Source organism: Globicephala melas, chromosome 13 (assembly GCF_963455315.2).
Source record: "Globicephala melas chromosome 13, mGloMel1.2, whole genome shotgun sequence".
NCBI lineage: Eukaryota > Metazoa > Chordata > Mammalia > Artiodactyla > Delphinidae > Globicephala > Globicephala melas.
The window spans coordinates 15,003,520-15,022,996 of record NC_083326.1 but is presented as its reverse complement, the minus strand read 5'-3'; the positions used below and the strand labels follow the sequence as shown (position 1 = coordinate 15,022,996).

Sequence of the window (19,477 nt, the reverse complement as noted above, 5' to 3'; positions counted from 1 at the left end):
AGAGAAAAGGCACGAACTAGTTCCTGCTCGCAGCTGGACCTGTGGGTCAGAAGGGCATCGTGGATGAGTAAATATTCAACTGCCTGGGGCATCCGGGGAAAATGCCAGTGGAGACTCAGCTACTGCGTTTCTCCATCCTTTATCAGCGCACAGAACAAGTGCAGCTGAGAAAAGAGAGCGCTGACTGAGCAGAGAATGATCCCAGCGCGAAGGCTGCGGAGCGGCAGGCACTGGGGTGAGTCGTTTAGTCCACGCGGGCCTTGGGGCCCAAACCCTTGGGGCTTTCGCTTAGCTGAGGTTGCCCGGAGCCCAGGGCCAGGTACTTGCACGAGAGGCTTAGTGACTGCCCGTCCGAGAGCAGTACACACGCCTTTATGAACGATCTCACACTTCTCCCTCCCTGTGGGTTCAGCTGCCTTTTGATCCACAAGTGGGAACAGATGAGGACTGTTTGCTTTTGGAGATGCCAGCGCAGGCACTGAAACGCTTTGTTGTGCTCCGGGTTTTCTGCCTTGTTCAGAAGCCCCCGGGGACAGATATGTTCCTCCAGTCCTGAGTTGCCGTAGTGTTCCTTAAAATGGGTGTTTTTATCGTGGTTAAAGGGCGTCCAGGCAGATTCTTCAGGACTATATTTCAGGCAGATTTATACATCACGTTTGTAGGCGGTCCTGGAATCTAACTGCCCTGATACCATTCTTCCCAGGAGGAATGGGGTTGCGAGTTTCCAGTAGTCAACTTTAAAACCCAGCCTTTAAGAGTATAGCGCATGGGGCTTCCCTGGTGGCGCAGTGGTTGAGAGTCCGCCTGCCGATCCAGGGGACACGGGTTTGTGCCCCGGTCTGGGAAGATCCCATATGCCGCGGAGCGGCTGGGCCCGTGAGCATGGCCGCTGAGCCTGCGCGTCCGGAGCCTGTGCTCCGCAACGGGAGAGGCCACAACAGTGAGAGGCCCGCATACCGCAAACAAAAAGAAAGAGTACAACTCATTTCTCTCCAGGGTCTCGTTTTGTTTGAGTTCAGGAGAAAGTGCAGATGGAGAAAAACAGCTGGACTTCGGGCAGTCATTGTGTTTACACTGTGTGCTCTGTGCCTAGCCAGAAGCCTGGGCAGGGCAGGCACTTGGTAAAAATGTGTGGAATGAATACATTGTAATCATTAAGAGCTAGAGAGGAAAACTTCCCAGTGGTAAGTATTTATGTCTCATCTATTTTGCTATATATCGTTCAGAATACTGTTTCTAACACTAAAAATGATTTTAATGTTTTAAGCACAGTGCTATTGTATTAAATTTTATTATGGAAAAAATAAGTACAAAAGTAAATGGCTAAGTGAGTTGAGCTTTCTGAGTTAAACACACCTACAGGGAACACTTTTTTTCATATTCTTTTCCATTATGGTTTACCACAGGATATGGCATATAGTTCCCTGTGCTATACAGTAGGACCTTGTTGTTTATCCATTCTATACATAATAGTTGGCATCTGCTAACCCCAATCTCCCAATCCATCCCTCCCCAACCTGCCCGCCCCCCTTGGCAACCACAGTGTGTTCTCTATGTCTGTGAGACTGTTTCTGTTTCTTAGATATGTTCATTCCTGTTGTATTTTAGATGCCTCATATAAGTGATATCCTATGGTATTTGTCTTTCTCTTTCTGACTTACTTCACTTAGTATGATCATCTCTAGGTCCATCCGTGTTGCTGCAAATGGCATTATTTCATTCCTTTTTTATGGCTGAATAGTATTCCCTTGTATATAGGTACTACATCTTCTTTACCCATTCATCCACCAATAGACACTTAGGTTGCTTCCATGTCTTTTTTTTTAAGCTATTTTTTTAAATTAATTAATTTAATTTTATTTTATTTACTTTTGGCTGCATTGGGTCTTCGTTGCTACACGCAGGCTTTCTCTAGTTGTGGCGAGCGGGGGCTACTCTTCATTGCAGTGCGTGGGCTTCTTATTGTGGTGGGTTCTCTTGTTGCAGAGCATAGACTCTAGGCTTGCAGGCTTCAGTAGTTGTGGCGCACGGGCTCAGTAGTTGTGGCACACTGGCTTAGTTGCTCCATGGCATGTGGAATCTTCCTGGACCAGGGCTGGAACCTGTGTCCCCTGCACTGGCAGGCGGATTCTTAACCACTGCGCCACCAGGGGAGCCCTGCTTCCATGCCTTGGCTATTGTAAATAGTGCTGCTGTGGATATAGGGGTGCATGCATCTTTTTGAATAAGAGCTTTCTCCGGATATATGCCCAGGAGTGGGATTGCTGGGTCATATGGCAACTCTATTTTTAGTTTTTTGAGGAACGTCCATGCTGTTTTCCATAGGGGCTGCACCAATTTCCATTCCCACCAACAGTGTAGGAGGGGGAACTTTTTTTTTTAATGGAAAGGCTACAGAGGAAGCTGCAACAGTCAATGTGTGACCCCAAGAATTATTTGCACACCAAGTACTTAGAAAACAATAAGAAGATTCTCAAATCCCGTTGTCGAATTGACAGAACAAACAGTAGACGCTCTAGACTTAAAAAAAAAAAAGTTAATGAACTATGACAGGGTGAACGAAACAAAGGAGATATTCACTGCATGTAGGGCAAGTGCCTATATGGCAAGAGACACATGGGTTATGTTTCGAAGGGTCAGGGCCCCAAGGTGTTACCAGTCAGTGCTGCCGCTGGTATATGCGTCTCAGGGATGAAAGCTTTTCCTGTGATGTGCTCTTTGCTCTGGTTTTGACACTCCTAATGGACCAGAGGGGGTTATAACTGTGCAGTACATGGAGAATAGCATCCTCCTTTGGGAAATTAAGTGGCAGTAAAACGTGTTCAAGGCGTGTTCAGAACCTAGGATGACGCATCTAACATCTAGTTCCAGCGATAATTGCAGAAATAATTGCAAGAAGAAGGAAGGGAGAGAAGAGGGAGAGGAGGTGAGAGAAGGAGGGGGGAGGGGAGAGGAGAGAAGAAAGTGAAGTAGATGGAAGAGGTCAAATCCAAATCAGTGCTCTCATGTCTGAATCCTCATGGTTGCTAACAGCGCTGACCCACCCAGATTTTTCCTCCCCAGAAAAAACTCTGAAGTTTCCCCAGTGCTTTCTCTACCATCCAAACCTCCTCGTTCTACCTTATTTTCTGAGGTCCCGGAGTTTTCCCAACGCTCTAATAGGTGACTCACTCACCTGACAACTTATTGAGAAGAGATGTTAATGGCTGATCCTAGCAGAATGTCATTCCCTTCAGATCACATTTACATTTTAATTGAAACCTTAAATGCCTTAACCGAAAGGAAAAGAAATGGCTAAGGTGAGGATCTCAGGCACTGCGGGAGGGCCAGTGGGAAGTTCTTTGGGGCGAGGGTAATGCGCTTCCGTGGCTGTTCTGTTATCAGCTCATCACAGGGTGGCTGTCATCTACTTGGGTGAGAAGCCAGCTAATGCCTGTGTCTTCCAAAGTGGAGAGCTGTATATTCTTTTGAGGGTCCTCTAGGAACCCATGGTAGCTTCTGGGTTTGATTTTCTAAGATCAGCAAATCCAAATGTTTATCCAAAAAGTCTTCCTTTAAAATTTGAACTTGTTTTCTTCTGTTTATGGCTCAGTGAAGTGGGAAAACAAGTGGGCAAAACCCTTCTCATTAAGTATCCCTTTTATACATGTGAAGATGGTAATTAAGTATCATCCTCTCTGGGAAACAGAACCTCAATTTCTCTAGACTTCTCTTAATAAGAACCCACTTTGCACTGCTTTAGCACTATCATAACCTTTTCCTGGGTTTGCTCCACTGTCTCACCTAATTTCTCAAATGCAAGCATTTGTGCTTATTTGCCATTTCATTGGGAAAACCAACAGCTGGTACAGCCCAGTCCACGGTCGGCAGAGCTGCTGTTTCCCCAGAGGCACTGTGAGTCACACCTCCTAAAATGTTTTAAATACAATAAAACTAAATCACGGTCTTTTTTTTGAGCCTCGCCAAAATCCTCTAGTATGAAGGCACAAAATCAGAGGAAGATGTCATGTTTAAATTGTCTTTATTTTGTACAGAGCACTTAACAGGCTATCTTGACCGTAATAGATGCTCATAAAAATGCTTGGTGCAGAAGAATGGCCGTTTCAGCCCAAACCATCTTTCTCACTCCGTATATTGCCCATGTCTTCCAACATTCATCTTTAGCCAACAGACAAAATGTGGACTCTAAGCAAATGCAATCTATGTCCACTGTTTACTCAGAGCTTAATTTTTGGTCACACTTTTGAGTTAGCTTTTTAAAGCACAAAGATTAAATGTTAGGGATGATTTTCTTGGATGAAAGCCAGTGTTCTTAGGGATGTCGGTTCCAGAGAAATTTGAGACTTTTATCTACTTGAGTAAAGCTTTTATCACCTCATCAGAGGGTGGCTGTCATCTACTCAGATGAGAAGGGTGTCTTCTTTTGAAGGTTCTCTAGAGATACAGAAACCACAGAAACTGTTTTGGGGATGGGGTGAAAAATTTAACAGAAATATAACAATGTCGTGTCATCAAAGTGAGGGTTTTAAGGATCATGATGTTAGATCTGCAGCCTCCTTGCTGAGGCCCTCATTCCCTCTGGGGGATGATTCAGGGGTCAAATTACTGCATATTTACGTAGAGACTCACTTCTGAGGGTAGCAGTTTCCCCCACTCTCTAACGGTGTTTATCACTCCTAAGCCTTACTCCTTTACCCCCTAATACTTCATTGTGTTCACTCTAAAAGCAAGATATTCTCGTACATATCCACAACACAAGAGCCAACTTCAGGAAATTGAATATTAATACCACAATGTTGTCCAGTCTCTAATCCACATTCCAATATTGTCCATCATCCCAATTAATGTCTTTTAGAGCATGCAGCCCAGGATCACGGCGTGCATTTCACTGTCATTTAGTCTCCTTTGTTCTGGAACAGTTTCCCAACCTCTCTTTGTCGGTTAGGACACTGGTATTTTTAAGAACGCAGGCCACTTATTTTATAGACGATTCCTCCATTTGGTTATGTCAGGTGTTTCCTCAGAATTATATTCAAGTAGATTCTGAAGGCTCTTCCATGAAAAGTTAGAAATCATGGACTCTTCCAGCGGCTTCCCATCTCCTTTAGAGTGAAATTTATATACTTTATCAAACCCTACAAGGCCCTGCTTCTCCGCTACGGGCCCCTGGCTCTCTCTCTGCCTCGGGCCCTTTGCACTTGCTGTTACCACCTCCTGGTACACTCTTCCCCTGGATCTTTGGCTGTCTTGTTCCCTCACTTCATTCAGGTACGTTTAGCCACAAACTGAGTGATAATCTCAGATTCCAGTCCACACCTTCTTTCATTGTTTGGCGCTCCCTTCCTGCCAGACTTCTGAAAGCCTTCCTCTCCCTCTCTCCTCCCCCCAGAATGTACATGTAGTATGCAACTAACCTGGGGTCCCTTCAGTGTCATTTTATAGGTGGAGTTTGTATTTAGAGCACTATTAATTTAGGTGAGAGTGACATCTAGTGGACCCGTGATGACAGTCTTTGAGCTAAAATCTCTTGATTAGCCCCAAAGATCCAGGGAGGGGCACAACAACAACAAAACAACAAAAAAAAACCCACCCTGGTTCCTAGATAGATTCCATTGTGAGATCTGGAGAACTCAGTGAGATTCCTGTTGACCTTTGATGAGTTAAAGATTTAGGTTTCTATTACGTGTGTTTTGGAGGAAGAATAGAGGACAGGTCTAATATGAGAAAAAGAGACTTTGGTATGTGAAACAACTTAAGCTGCTATTAATTCGTTTTTTAAGAGGTTGATTTATCACCCAAAAGGTATGAACATGAAATTAGTGTATTCTGTCACCAAGTCGTGGTAATGATTCACTATTTGCGAACTAGTGTTCCAGCTGCTGAATTGTCCCAACCTCATTCATTCAATAATGTACTTTTCCCCCGGTGATTTAAAATACCACTTTTACTATATACTAAATTCCTTTGTGCTTTTGAGCAGCAGTCTGTTTTCGTTATCCATCCATGTTGATATACAGAGATGGGAAGATTTTAAAAGATGTTTTGTTTCTTCTCTCCAGGATGTGGTGGCTGTAGCCCCACCTTTCCCTCCCGCTCCTGCTGACTGCTCTGGTTTGTTTTTTGTAATAAGAACCCCCCTTGACATGTGCACTGTTTTCACTTTCTCTCCTTCCATTCCCTCCAGAGCTCTATCAATCAGGCTTTTGTGCCCAACAGGTCACCAGAACTGTCCTAGTCAAGGTCACCAGTGATGCGGGTTCTGGTTTGCCCAGGATGGTCCTGGTTCTTACCTGTTGACCTGGCATAATTATGAATTGTGTTCCCTTTCACTCTCAAAGGTGTTCTGCTTCGAATGACAAATTATCACCTTCCTACCAATAACAACGAATACGATACACTCTACCCTGATTTACCCAAGTGGTTAACATATTCCCACATTGCCTGTATTATCTGTGCTTCCTCTGTATTTCCTAAGAGTGGGTATAGTCTCTTACGTAGCCACAGCACAGCAATTACTTTCATAAATTTCCCCTGAAGCAATACTTTTACCTAATGTACTGTCCCTGTTACAGGTTTGTCTGTTGGCCTAATAATATCCCATATAGCATCCCTTTCCCCCCACCCCTGTAAGCCCCGCCCCTGTGCCAAGTATAGGATCTAATCTAGGGCCAGGCTGTGTATTTACCTGTCATGTCTCTGGCTTCCTTTAACCTAGAACATGTCTTTGTCTTTTACAGCATTGACAGTTTTGAAGAGTACAGTCTTCCCCTACCTTTTTATTCCAGAACATTCCACCTTTTCTGTGAATCACACTCTTTTAATCACAGAGCTCCACTGCCTCACTGGGTGCTGAAGAGAAATTTATGGCCACATTTCCTCCTTAATTTTCCCAGAGAACTGGGTCCCAGGCTCCTGGCAGGAATCTGGGCAGTGGGGGGAGGGGGGAGTGAGGGAAGGCTGGGTTCTCCTGACACATTGGCTGCGGGCCCCGACCCTTTCCCCATCTATGCCCCATTGCTCTGTTCTAGAAAGCCCTTGGCTTGGCCACTGGCTGACCCCAAGTCTTGGGCAGAAGGTTGGATGTGGTGGGTTCTGCGGGGTGGAGGGGAGCCTCCTCCATGTCATGGGACCAGAAAAGGAATCATGGTGCCTGCTTAGCTGGCCTCGCCCAGTCTGATCTCCTTTCCTCCCTCCCGCCTTTCCCCTGCCACCCAAGCCCCTCCGCTCACAATTGTCAGTTTTTCTCTCTTTCACCTAAAGTCATTCCAGGTGCCTCCAGGGACATGGTTACCATCTGTTGGGAAACATGGCTCTTTGGAGCTGCTGTTCCAAGGCCTCCATAAACTGCTGCTCTCCCAAGTCAGACTCAGAGGAATCTCGGACCACATGGCAGGATGCTATTTTCGCAACTGAACAAGAACTCCTTCATTCTCACACCAGGGCCCCCAAATATCTGTGCCTCACTCAGGTTAGAGAAAGACCTCCTCCAGCCAGCCTTCCCAGGGAGCCTGGGGGAGCTCTGATAAACGTAGCCTTTGACCATGAGCCCATGGTGCTGTACGTGCCTCGCTGGAAGAAACCTTGGCAGGGGTCTCCCGCCGTGAACTGGTCCTGATGTGGCTCCCACTCAGCTTTGCTTGTTAGGGGCACGGCTTATGGGGCCTGCTTCTGCTTCTCCCTATCAGACTGTCCCAAGGGAGTCCCCACCTGTACTCCTGGGCTCTCCCCCCTACCCACACTTGCCTCCCACCGATTCTTTTCTGGCTTGACCCCTGACCTCCTCGATGAGCACTTGTTGATTCCCAACTCAACTGAGCCCACGGGGACCTCTGGACATCCGACCAACTTGCTCACTTCTTTTCTAAATATTAATTTACAAGAAGTTGACACAGCTAAAACCACTTCAACCTGGCAGGGAGAGGCCCCAGCCCTGCCCTGGCAAGTCCTTGCTCACTGGAGCCCGGACTCAGCAGAAGGTTGCACCATGGGAGATCTGGGAAGGACTGAAAGAAGATGCCAGGGTTCCCGGGAACACCCTCCCTTCTTCAGAATCCTAAGGCTCTTTGCCTTACACAGAGGCACGTGCTTTGGCTGTGCCTTTGTTCTACAGAACACTAGGCCTAGGGCTAAGGAAAACAGCACGTTTACACATCCAGAGGGTCTGTCCATCATGAACAAATGATTTACTGCTCACCATATGAAAACATGGACTTTCTCTTCTGAGAGTTTGAGAAAAATCAAAGGAAAAGTGAAATTAATGGATCAAAGAGAGCTTGGGCAACAAACTGAACAAAGACATTCGCTTTCCAAAAGCATGTTTAAACATTTTATCTAAAAAAATCTTCCCAAAGTTTATAAATAGCACCTATCTATCAGATCCAGCTTCAACCTTGGAGAAGTACTTCCAGCTTTATGACTGAGTTTGTGGGCCTGTGGCCAAACGGGTTTGGAGGGGAAACATTTTTTTTTTTGCTTATTATTGCTTCCTTCTGAGGCCACACTATTTATCTGGGTCATGGGGTTACTCAATCAATCAAATATTTATTGAATAACCAAACAACCATTGGAAAAATTCGATTTAGACCATATTGTATTTCCTATCTGCCTTACAGTCTCAAGGCGGTTGAGATCACTAATGCTTCTCTTTAGTTTTGGAGCTTAGAAAAGCATCCACTTGGTTAGAAAAGGAGGAATACATACAGAAGCAAATATGTTCCTATGACATTTGACAAATAAAGTATCCACACATTCAGTTGCCCCATTCCTGTATCTGTTTATGAATGTTTCTCTCCATTTTAGCTGTTTTCTCTGTACTATGTTGACTGTGCCAATGACATCCACTTGAAACTGGGAATTAAATTTTGGTCTCCTTAATTTACTGTAGGAACAGGTCCCTAGAGACTATAAGTCCAACATAAATAGTGTGTGTGTTCGGAGAAGAGGATATACATGCCTATTTCTACTAAATGGGTGTGGAGAGAATCCCTAGGGCTATTTACCAATCTTTCTGCTTCTCCGCTTTCTGGGGACATGGAAAGATTTCACTTCTCTGCCCACTCGAAGTTAGGGTTGGCCATCTGAGGAGCCAATGAAATGTGATCAGAAATGAAAGGTTCCACTTTGGGGTGGATGCACCCTTTTCCATGTTCCTTTCCATCTTGCGTGGCAACCGGTCACGTTTCAGTTGGTAGAGATTCCACCAGCATGGGTCCAAGGGTGAGGACAATATAAAGAAGTATCCCCCCACTGACCTGAGATGGACATGTAGCAGGAGAGGAAAATAAGAATTTACTCTAGGCCACTGAAATATCAGGGTTGTTTCCATGTCGGGGAACAGAAGGTTTCCATGTGCCCCTGTGACAGGCCCCAGACTTTATGAGGACAGACACTTCTTTGGTCAGGACCTCGCCCTGTGTATATCTTCATCTAGCTATTGGTTCGTATCCTTTTTTTTTTTTTTTTTTAACTCTTACCATTTATTCAACACTCTCATTTGCCAGGCACTGTGCTAGATGCTTTACGATCACGATTTCCACTTCTAAAAACTATTCTTAGGAAGACAGCTAGGCTGCTTTTTGAAACAGAAGGAAATGAAGCTTATTAAAGTTTAATGACTCATCTAAGGCCACACAGCTGGTAGATGTGAGAACTGGTGTTTGAATCCAAGTTTTTTTTCCACACTACACAGCACCTACCGTAAAGAAAATCGGCAGAATAAACTGCTCTTACTGTTTTATCCAAATTTCATTTGTAAAATTCCACACACGACCTACTATTCTAATGGCAATATCTATCTTTCATAGTATTAATAAATAAGAAAATTCATTTCGTTCTTATCATGTGTTTGGAAAACAGTGTTATCACAGATAACAATACGCTATTCTTGTCCTCAGTTCCAACAATTTAGAACCTGTTACTCAAAACAAGAAGCCCTCTGATTCAAATATAAAACACAGCATTCTAGTTAGTCATAATCACAAAGATCCAAAACCCCGTTTTTGAGCCATTTCTGCATAATAAGAATCCAGCCTGCATTTGTCCATAATAGAATATTAAACTAAGAAGTCCCTGAAGAGGTCACAGTGTTGACAAAATTCAACATGATGGTGGAGCCTACACAGACACAGGAAACAAAGCTAGGCCCTTCCACACAGCCACAAGTCCTCGCGATGATTTCGTTTTAAGTCAATGTCTCTTCATGCCGCACATACTCCCCAATGTCTGCTTGATGAAATACCACAATCGCCATGGGGTCTACTTTCCTGCAGTCTTGTGTAGACTTTGCTGCCACCCCAAAACCCAAAGGGATGTCTGCCATGGAGTACACCACAACTCCCTGGTACTGAGAAGTATTTTCAGTGATTCGACCAAGTCCAGATTTCAGCACATGGTTCCCATACAGGAAGGATTGCTCTGCTCCAGGTTTTATCCACACTTTATACTTGGCATACGGTGCTAAGTAATCCAGAGCCGTGATGTGCAACCGAAACTTGTGGGTCTTCGTGAATTTTCCGAAGCACGTCCCCAGCGACACCAGCTTGTCACCGGAGATGCTGGCGGCCAACTTCAAAATCTTCTCACTCACGTAGTACACCCGGTCATTGTGCAGCCTGAAACAGTAGGTGCCGTCGGGCCTGTCGACCAGCAGCTGCAGATTCTCCCCGATGTATTTTGCTATCTTCTCAAACATTACTCGCGTCTCCTCTTCAGTCAGAGGCCGCATTTTCCCGCTGGGTTGGAACGCCGGATCCTCGTTGGTTCGTATCCTTTAATGTCCTTTTATAATAAATCGGTAATCTAGTGAGAAAATGGTTTTCCTGAGTTTTGTGAGCTGTCCTAGCAAATTAATGGAATCCAAGGAGGGGGTCATGGGAACCTCTGATTTGTAGCCAGTCCGTCAGAAGGCCAGGTGATAACCTGGATTTGGGGGTGGTATTTTGAGTTGGAGGGGGTAGCTGGGACCTCCAGTTTGTAGCCGGTACCTCAGAAGCATGGGTAACAGCCTACACTAGTGTCTGAAGTGGAGGGCAGTCTTGTGGAACCAAGCCCTTTCCCTGTGGAATCTGATTCTATCTTTGAGTAGATGGTGTCAGAATTGAGTTGAATTCTCAGACACCCCATTGTCATCTGAGAATTGCTTGTTGGTGTGGGGAAGCTTCCGCACACACAGGTCTGAATGCAGTTGAGAACCCTTTTACAACATTACAAGAAAGAGGCGAGCTCAAAAAGAAATGGGCTCATTTTCAAGCAGGAAGGAACAAAATAAAGTTAAGGGATTTAAAAGGCTAAAAGAAGGCTCAGTCCTAAATAGCAAATGATAAAATGAAGAAAACTTAAAGCAGCAGAGGGACAAATTAAAACTCAACCTTATATCAAAGGACAAATGAAGAGTGTGTATGATCATCACACTTGATGCTAAAACCTGTTAATGAATTAAGCCGTCTCTGAGTAAAATTCCCATTAATGGTGTGTCCAAAAAATCCTTTCGCTTGCACAAAATGGCTCAAGAAAAAGAGATGAAGCTTGCGTGTGACTCTCTGTGAGGTCTGATGGCTTCAGGGAATAGAAATTAAACCGATAAAAAGAGGCATAGGAGCAAGAAAGCAAAGAAATACAATAAATATGAGACAGGTCTGAAAAGAAACTATAGCTATCGGCATATGGAGCTGACTGGAAGAAAATGAGACAGGCTGGGACCTGGGACCCTTTGCTGCAGTGCTGCAGTGCTTGCACCTGGACACAAAAGACAGAGAAACTATAAGGAACTAAAAATAACGAATTGCATGCCTGCGCAGTTGGGACAAATTCTGGACAATGAGATACAAAGAGACCAAAAAGCCCAACTGCCACTTCTGAAGAGCTAGGAGCAAAAGCAGGGGATGGGGAGCAAAAGCAGGGGATGGGGAACAAAAGCAGGGTACCACCCCACCCATGCCTCCTGCACACCACCTAAGGGGTGAGCAAACCTACTAAGCTACCCCTGCAGCCCGACACCTGGACACAACCGTACCCTCACCCCCACATAAGGAATCATCTTGCCCCCCACCTCCGCAAGTGAGCCAGCTAGGGAACCTCTTGTTTGTCCTCACTCCCCGCTGCTGCAGCAGGGGCCCCAATAAAGCCTTGCCTGAATTTCTTGTCTGGTCTCTGATCAATTTCTATTGATTAAGGAGGCCAAGAACCCTGGTCGGTAACAAAAATATACAAGAAGCTATGTTTTTGACCAAAGAAGTATTAACCAGCCTGGACAAAAGAGATGGGGCTTATTTATGACCTACCTGACTTTGGGATTCTACTCATCTAAGAGCAGGAAGTGGGCTGAGAAAGCCGCTCATCCCAAAGAGGAAATATTCTCATTGCCCACTTCACATGTGGCCACAGAGAATAATGAAAAAGAACTCGAAGAAATTGGAACCAGGCTTCAGGACGATGATTGGGTCAGAGCTTTTCCCAGGAAACAAGATCAGAACATAATCAAGGGACTTTCCCTGCCCCGGGTAGGAGCCCTCAACATGTCTGCTGTTGACAAGTATCTCCCATGGGTCTCTCATGCTCTCATTTCTCAATGGCGGTACTTATTGCAGTTACCCAGTCCTTGTTCTACCATTGAAGGGTGGTCGTGTGGAGGGCAGATTATGTGACTTTGTTGTTCATAGGTCCCTGAATCAGTAGGTGCTATATCCAGACTTGACGTAAAAATGGCTGTGCATCTCCCCCAATCCTGGGTTTAGAACTAAAAGCTGTATTGAGATGAAACTTGCTGGCATATATTCCAGCAAATACACTTGGAGGAGTGTATTTGGCATGCGGAAAGGAAAGTGAACTGAATATTCAGTAGCAAAGAGGTCAGACTCTAGTAGTCATTAGGGCTGTTCCCCAACAATTCCAGTTCTTCTAAGCATTAAAGGGATACAGCATCTTGCCACCTTGATGTTTAGCAGGCCATGTGAGTTGCCTTGGGCAATGAAACAGGAATGAAAGTGACTTGTACCACTTTCAGGCAGAAGGCTTAGATGCAGTACAGTTGACCCTTGAACAACACGAGTTTGAACTGTGTGGGTCCACTTCAAGGGGGATTTTTTTCAATAAGTACATACAGTACTACACCACCGCAGGTGCGCAACCATGGGTACCGAGGACCACCTGTGAGACTTGAACATCTACAGATTTTGCCACATGCAGGGCTCCGGAACCAATCCCTCGCTGGGTACCAAGGGACGACTGTACTTGATTTGCCATTTTCCCTTCCCCCTACCATGGCAATCAGCAATGTTCTAGAAAGTGGATACTCTGGCAACCTAGGTCCCCGAGTAAGGACAATGCAGAGTAGAAAATCATGCTCAAAAAAAAAGAAACAATAGGAAGTCCTGCTCACCCAGGATGGACATGTAGCATCAACGAGAAATAAACTTTGCTGTTTTAAGCCTCTAGGATATTGGGGTTTTTTGTTTTTTGTTTTGTAAACTGCAGTACAAGCTGGCTAAGGCTGACTAATGTAGGTGAAAATGTTTAAATTGAATATTAAAATCTGAAAAGGTTTTCCTCATAGATAAAAGGCAGTGTCCCTTAACAGATAACCTTGCTTTTACTGAGCAGTTCTGCTAGTTGGTTCTCCTAAAATTCTGTTGAAATTTTAGTGAAACAAATGAGATATTGGTTTTTTTTGTTTGTTTTTGTTTTTGTTTTTGTTTTTCGCGGTACGCGAGCCTCTCACTGTTGTGGCCTCTCCTGCTGCGGAGCACAGGCTCCGGACGCGCAGGCTCAGAGGCCATGGCTCACGGGCCCAGGCGCTCCGCGGCATGTGGGATCTTCCCGGACCGGGGCACGAAGCCGCGTCCCCTGCATCGGCAGGCGGACTCTCAACCACTGCGCCACCAGGGAAGCCCCAAGATATTGTTTTTTTTTTAATTCAAAAAATTAAAAATTTTTATACAGTTTTTAAAGGTGACTTTCCATTTATAGTTATTACAAAATGTTGGTTATATTCTCCATGTTGTATAATACATCCTTGAGCCTATCTTGCACCCAATAATCACCTCATTATGGGATACCAAAGATGTCCCATGCTCTCACTGTCTGGTAACATCTTTTTCTTACCTTCTTGACATTTGTATTACACCAAAATTCAACAATATATTCAATTTTATTTGTTAAAACTCACCTGTCCTAAGATAATACACAATATTTTTAAATAGATGAAAGAAGACAAACACATTTATTTGTATATATTTATAGGAAGAGGAGAGCTGTCCTGAAGCATTTGGTGGGAATTAAATTACTGCTGTTGAACACTAAATCGGCACGTTAATGGTACACGTTATCCACAGTGTGTATGATTTTGCAAAAGATAAGAAAACATTCTTCAAATCAATGCTGTATTCCTCTTCTGCAAAGTCCAAGGACATCATATTAATTAATCTTAATTCTGTGAAAGTTAATCTGTGAGAAGTCAAGATAATCGAGTTGAGGATTGTTGATTTCTGATGATCTAATTTGCTTCAGGGGATAGGGCTTCACAAAATGTAGAGAAGTGGAGAATTAACAGATTTCCTTCAAATCCCAGATGTGTAAAGCAAACTTTTGGCAAGTGCTGAACTATGGTTAGTTCGTGAGGGGATTCTTTGACAAATGCCTGAAATATGTACATCTTCACTGTTTACTCTTTTGTTACTATTGTCCCTTCAGCTTGGAATGTTCTCTTTTTCTCCAACCGTCAAAATACCACTTGTATTTCCGGATCCAACTACAATGCTAATCCTTCATGAAACATTTGATAGAGGCAATAATGATAATATAATAGATTATATTTTTAGTTAGAAGTAAGACAATAATATTTAGGTTCCCATGTGCCAGACACTGGGTTAATGCTTTGGGTGATTATCTCACTTAATTCTCATTGTACTCTTATGTCTTGGAACAGTTCTAATCTGCATTAGTCATTCATTGGCTCCGAATTCCATAATTACAGAAATGGTCCGTCTTGTCTTTGCAGCAGATCTACCTGGGTTTGATTCCTAACTCAAAAGCTCACTAGACTAGCTGTGTGATCTTGAACAAATTATTAAACTTTTCTAAACCTACGTGTACAAGGATTAATAGAACTAAAAAGTCATGACCATAGCTGTGGTCCTGGGATGGTCCTTCATCAACAACCCAGGACGTCCTGGGCCTCCCTTTTGTGTTAAAGCCCATGTCATCTTGGTTCTTGGCTTACTCTTTTATTTTGGTAGAACACATCCTCCAGATGCTTTTCTAGGAAGTAAACATGAGCCAGAAGGCTGTTTGTGAGACCTCACATGTCTGTAGTGTTACTGATTTGACTGCTTCTTCAAGGTGCCTGGAGCCTCCTCTTCCTGACCTCTGCCGGATTCATCTATGTTAATCGGCTTGCTTCTGGGTTTTCCCCTCTGCCAGCTTAGGTTCTGATGGTCTTCGGTTTGCCATGTCAGTTCCTATTTATCCCTGTGCTTTTCCACCTTCTGAGACTGTATAGCTGTCCTCTCTTCTCAGTCTCTTTGTTCTTGTGGGGTTATGCTTCTTTTAAAATCCCTTTATTGTAATGCAATTCTGTTGGAATTTTAGCAGGAACACAGATACCCACAATTATTCAATCCACTATATTTGATCAGAAGTAAGGACTTGTTATTGTAGCATGAAAATTTAGAAGGACAACTAGAGTTCTAGAAGGCCATACCTCTTTTACAGAAAGGTTGGAATATAGAAAGAGGAGTTGGGGAATGGAGTGAATGATTCTCATTTGGAACAAATTGATGTTGAAGTGCCTCAAGGACATTCAAATTGCGATTTCTTGGAGACCTTTGGATAGAAGAGCCTGGAGATTAGGAGATAATTCTGGGTTAGATAAGGATACATGCAAGCTATCAGGGAGGAGACAGTGGATAAGTGTGTGAGGAGAGCAAAGGATGGAGGACAGAATATCAGTAAAATATCAGATAAAAGAGAGCATTTTGTAAGGACTAGATTATTACCCAGGAGTTTGTTTTGTTTTGCTAAATACCTTCCAGTTTCTGGGGTTACAAAATATATTTTAAAGCAAAGCTTCAAACTCCCCTCTTTATTTTTCAAATAGACTTTATTTTTTTGGAGCAATTTTGGGTTCACAGCACAACTGAGCAAAAAAGTACAGAGGGTTCTTCCCATAATCCCCTGCCTCCACATACACACTCCCCCTCCACTATCAGCTTCCCCCACTGGAGTGCAACAGGGATTATAATCAGTGGACTACACTGACACATCCTTATCATTCATTTCCAGCTAAAGTCCATTGTTTATTTTATTCAGTACTCACTCTTGGTGTTGTACATTCTATGGGTTTTCACAAATATATAATGACATGTATCTGCCATTATACTATTGGACAGAATAGTTTCACTGCCCTAAAATTCCTCTGTGTTCTGTTCCTTTTAGGGAGCTGGGCAACTTACCCTGATCTCCAGTACTGCTTTCTGCGTCTTAGTCTTCATGAAACCAGAACAGTGAGGTAATGGAGCGTTGCTCCAAAAACTGTGGATTACCTTAAAAAGTCCAAGTGATTTATAGCACTTCACTAAAAACTCCCCTCCTCCTTAACACCCACAGACTGCAGACAGGCTAGAACCAGTCACCTCCCCATAGAAATGGGTCATCCTAGCTCATGATCCAATAAAAGCTGACAGGAAGCCAGACACTCTTGACTACAGTTCCCAGGCAAAGTCACACATACACGTACTACATTCAAATGTAGCATATGAAACATCCTCTGGGGGGGGGGGGGAAAGCTAATCACTTAAAGTGGGAGAATTTGCCCCTGTCACAACAATGATTCCATAAATCATTGCCCAGGATGTGGCCCCTTTGAAAGGAATTAGAGGAATATAACTCTCAACTGATGATGAGTTTCTCTGGCGGGGGTTGAAAGAATTCTCAGGAAAGAGCTTTGAACCTGCACAGGTGTGTGGCAGCTATTTGATTACGAGCTCAGCGTTCTGTGCCATGAAACAAGACAGAGACAAGTTTGATCTGAAAACATTCAAGGGCAAGTGTCACCGATCATTCGCCAAGATGATGAAAAGATCACTGTGGGGCCTTGTAGACTGATTCTGAGTGAAATTACCCCCAATATATCCTATTGTTCTCGAGGACAATGGCTCTCCATCTTGGCTGCTCATTAGAATCACCTGGGGAACGTCTCCAGCTAGTGATTCTCCAGGTGTCCTGGGTAGAGTTCTGATTTAATTGGACTGAGTGGCGCCTGGGCGTCTGTCTATCTGAGAGTTTCCTTCTGGTGTTTCTACATCCAGCCAAGGTTGAGACCTAGTGTATGAGTTAGCTTTGCCTGCGCTCCCAATAGCTGAAGAAGGTCCCTTCAGATGTCAGCATCCAATGGGCAAAGGGACCCAGTAAGTAACAAGGCCGCAGTTACACGATTTTTGTTGCAGGAGTGTTAAGCGAACATCCTCACATTACAGATAAGGAACCAAAGCTGAGGGAGGTGAGGGCCCTCACTCCGGGTCATGAAGCAATAACTGTAACAGCTCTAGAATCAACTTCTCCTCTAGGGGCCAGATTTTGTTCTTTTGCTTTTTTGTCACGTTGTGTTCTAGTCCACATTCCATATATCAGCTCACCAGGCGTGTTTCAGAAAGCCCTCGTATGTTAGCACTGAGAGGGGCCTCTGTCTACATTCTTGACTGTGTATTAGGGGTTTGTTTCATGCAGAGGTGGCTGGGGGTAGGCAGGGATGGAGGGAAGGATCAGAATGGGTGAAGAGTGGATGCCCTGCCCCTGTTTCCATCAGAGCAACTCACAGTATATTTTGGTCTTCCAAAGAAAAAAAAGTTTGAAGGCAAGTGTCCAACGCTAAGAAACAGAAAAGTAATATTAAAAGTAATAATTGAGTCCAACTAATCCTCCAGTGTTATAAAAGGGGAAACAAGGCCAAGAAGTTAAGACATTTCCAAGCCTCAAGCAGATGATGGCCCAGTCAAAAGTAGCCTCTCACTCTGTATCCTTATTTTCATAGTTATAACAACGGACCATGAAGTGACCAAAAGTTTCAGAATGATCCTAAGTAACAGTGATATTGAGCACTACCGTATTATTTCTGATTTTAGTAAAAACACAGTGTTTGGGGCTTCCGTGGTGGCGCAGTGGTTGAGAATCTGCCTGCCAATGCAGGGGACACGGGTTCGAGCCCTGGTCTGGGAAGATCCCGCATGCCGCGGATCAGCTGGGCCCGTGAGCCACAACTACTGAGCCTGCCCATTGGGAGCCTGTGCTCCGCAACGAGAGAGGCCGCGATAGTGAGAGGCCCGCGCACCGTGATGAAGAGTGGCCCCCACTCGCGGCAACTAGAGAAAGCCCTCGCACAGAAACGAAGACCCAACACAGCCAAATAAATTAATTAATTAAATAAATTTAAAAAAAACCACAGTGTTTGAGTGTGAAGCCTCATTGTAGTCTAGATGGATCTGTGTAGTGATGTGAAGAAAAAAATCTGTTACAAGAAAGTTCATTAGAGTTAATGAGACCATTATAAGCATCTGCAAAAATCACATGACTTCTCTCTTATTTCAGCTATAGGTGTGAAATATTAGCAGACTTCCAAAAATCAAACCTCTTCGTATTTCCAGGTAAATACTTCTCGGTTGTGGTGGCTTACTCTTTTAATACATTCATTTTATTTTAACTTTTCATTTTGAAATAATTATAGAGTCACAGGAAGTTGCAAAGACAGTACAAAGTGGTCCCAAATTCCTTTCACCCAGTTTCCCTCAATGGTTACAGTGTATGTTAACTATAAAACAGTATCAAAATCAGAAAAATTGACCTTGTTACAATAGGCAACGTGTAGTTTTCTCTCTCTTTTTGTTACTTTCATAGTATTGTTCTGGTGATTTTTTTATTGTGGTAAAATATAACCTAACAAAAAATTATCCTTTTAACTGTGTTTAATTGTACAGTTCAGTGGTGTTAAGCACCTTCATAGTGTTGTATAACCATCACTACTATCCATTTCCCATACTTTTTCATCATCCCTAACAGAAGCTCTGTACCCATTAAAGAATAACTCCCATTTCTCCTTCCCTGCTGCCCCTGGTAACCATTGTTCTACTTTCTGCCTCAGTGAATTTGCCTATTCTACGTCTTTTAATGTGTTCTTGATTTCAATTTACAGTTTTGCATGAATGTCCCTATTTGTATAGTTTGATCATTTTGGTGCTTTACCAGCAACTCTGTGTAGCTGAGAGCGTCACAAATACACACATTGGGGAAAAGAAGATGTTGGTCAAAGTGCTACAGACTTCCAGGTTATAAGGATGAAAAACATCCTGGGAATCTAATGTACAGCAAGGTGACTATAATTCACAATACCATATTATATACTTGAAAGTTGCCAAGAGAATAGATTTTAAATGCTCTCACCGCCACCACATCATGGTAATTATGTGAGGTGACGGATATGTTAATCTGATTG

The 19,477-nt window shown here is 43.7% G+C and overlaps 1 protein-coding gene across 1 annotated transcript; it reads right to left on the bottom strand.

The window, feature by feature from the left end:
* Positions 1-9,834: 9,834 nt before the first annotated feature.
* LOC115859299 (60S ribosome subunit biogenesis protein NIP7 homolog) lies at positions 9,835-10,748 on the bottom strand. The gene has a single exon (XM_030868085.2). It carries the CDS (start codon positions 10,721-10,723, stop codon positions 10,181-10,183), a length of 543 nt encoding a protein of 180 aa, XP_030723945.1. The 5' UTR covers positions 10,724-10,748; the 3' UTR covers positions 9,835-10,180.
* Positions 10,749-19,477: the final 8,729 nt, after the last annotated feature.

Coding starts and splice junctions, on each gene's coding strand:
- LOC115859299 (XM_030868085.2), bottom strand. CDS start 10,723: ATGCGGCCTCTGACTGAAGAGGAGACGCGAGTAATGTTTGAGAAGATA.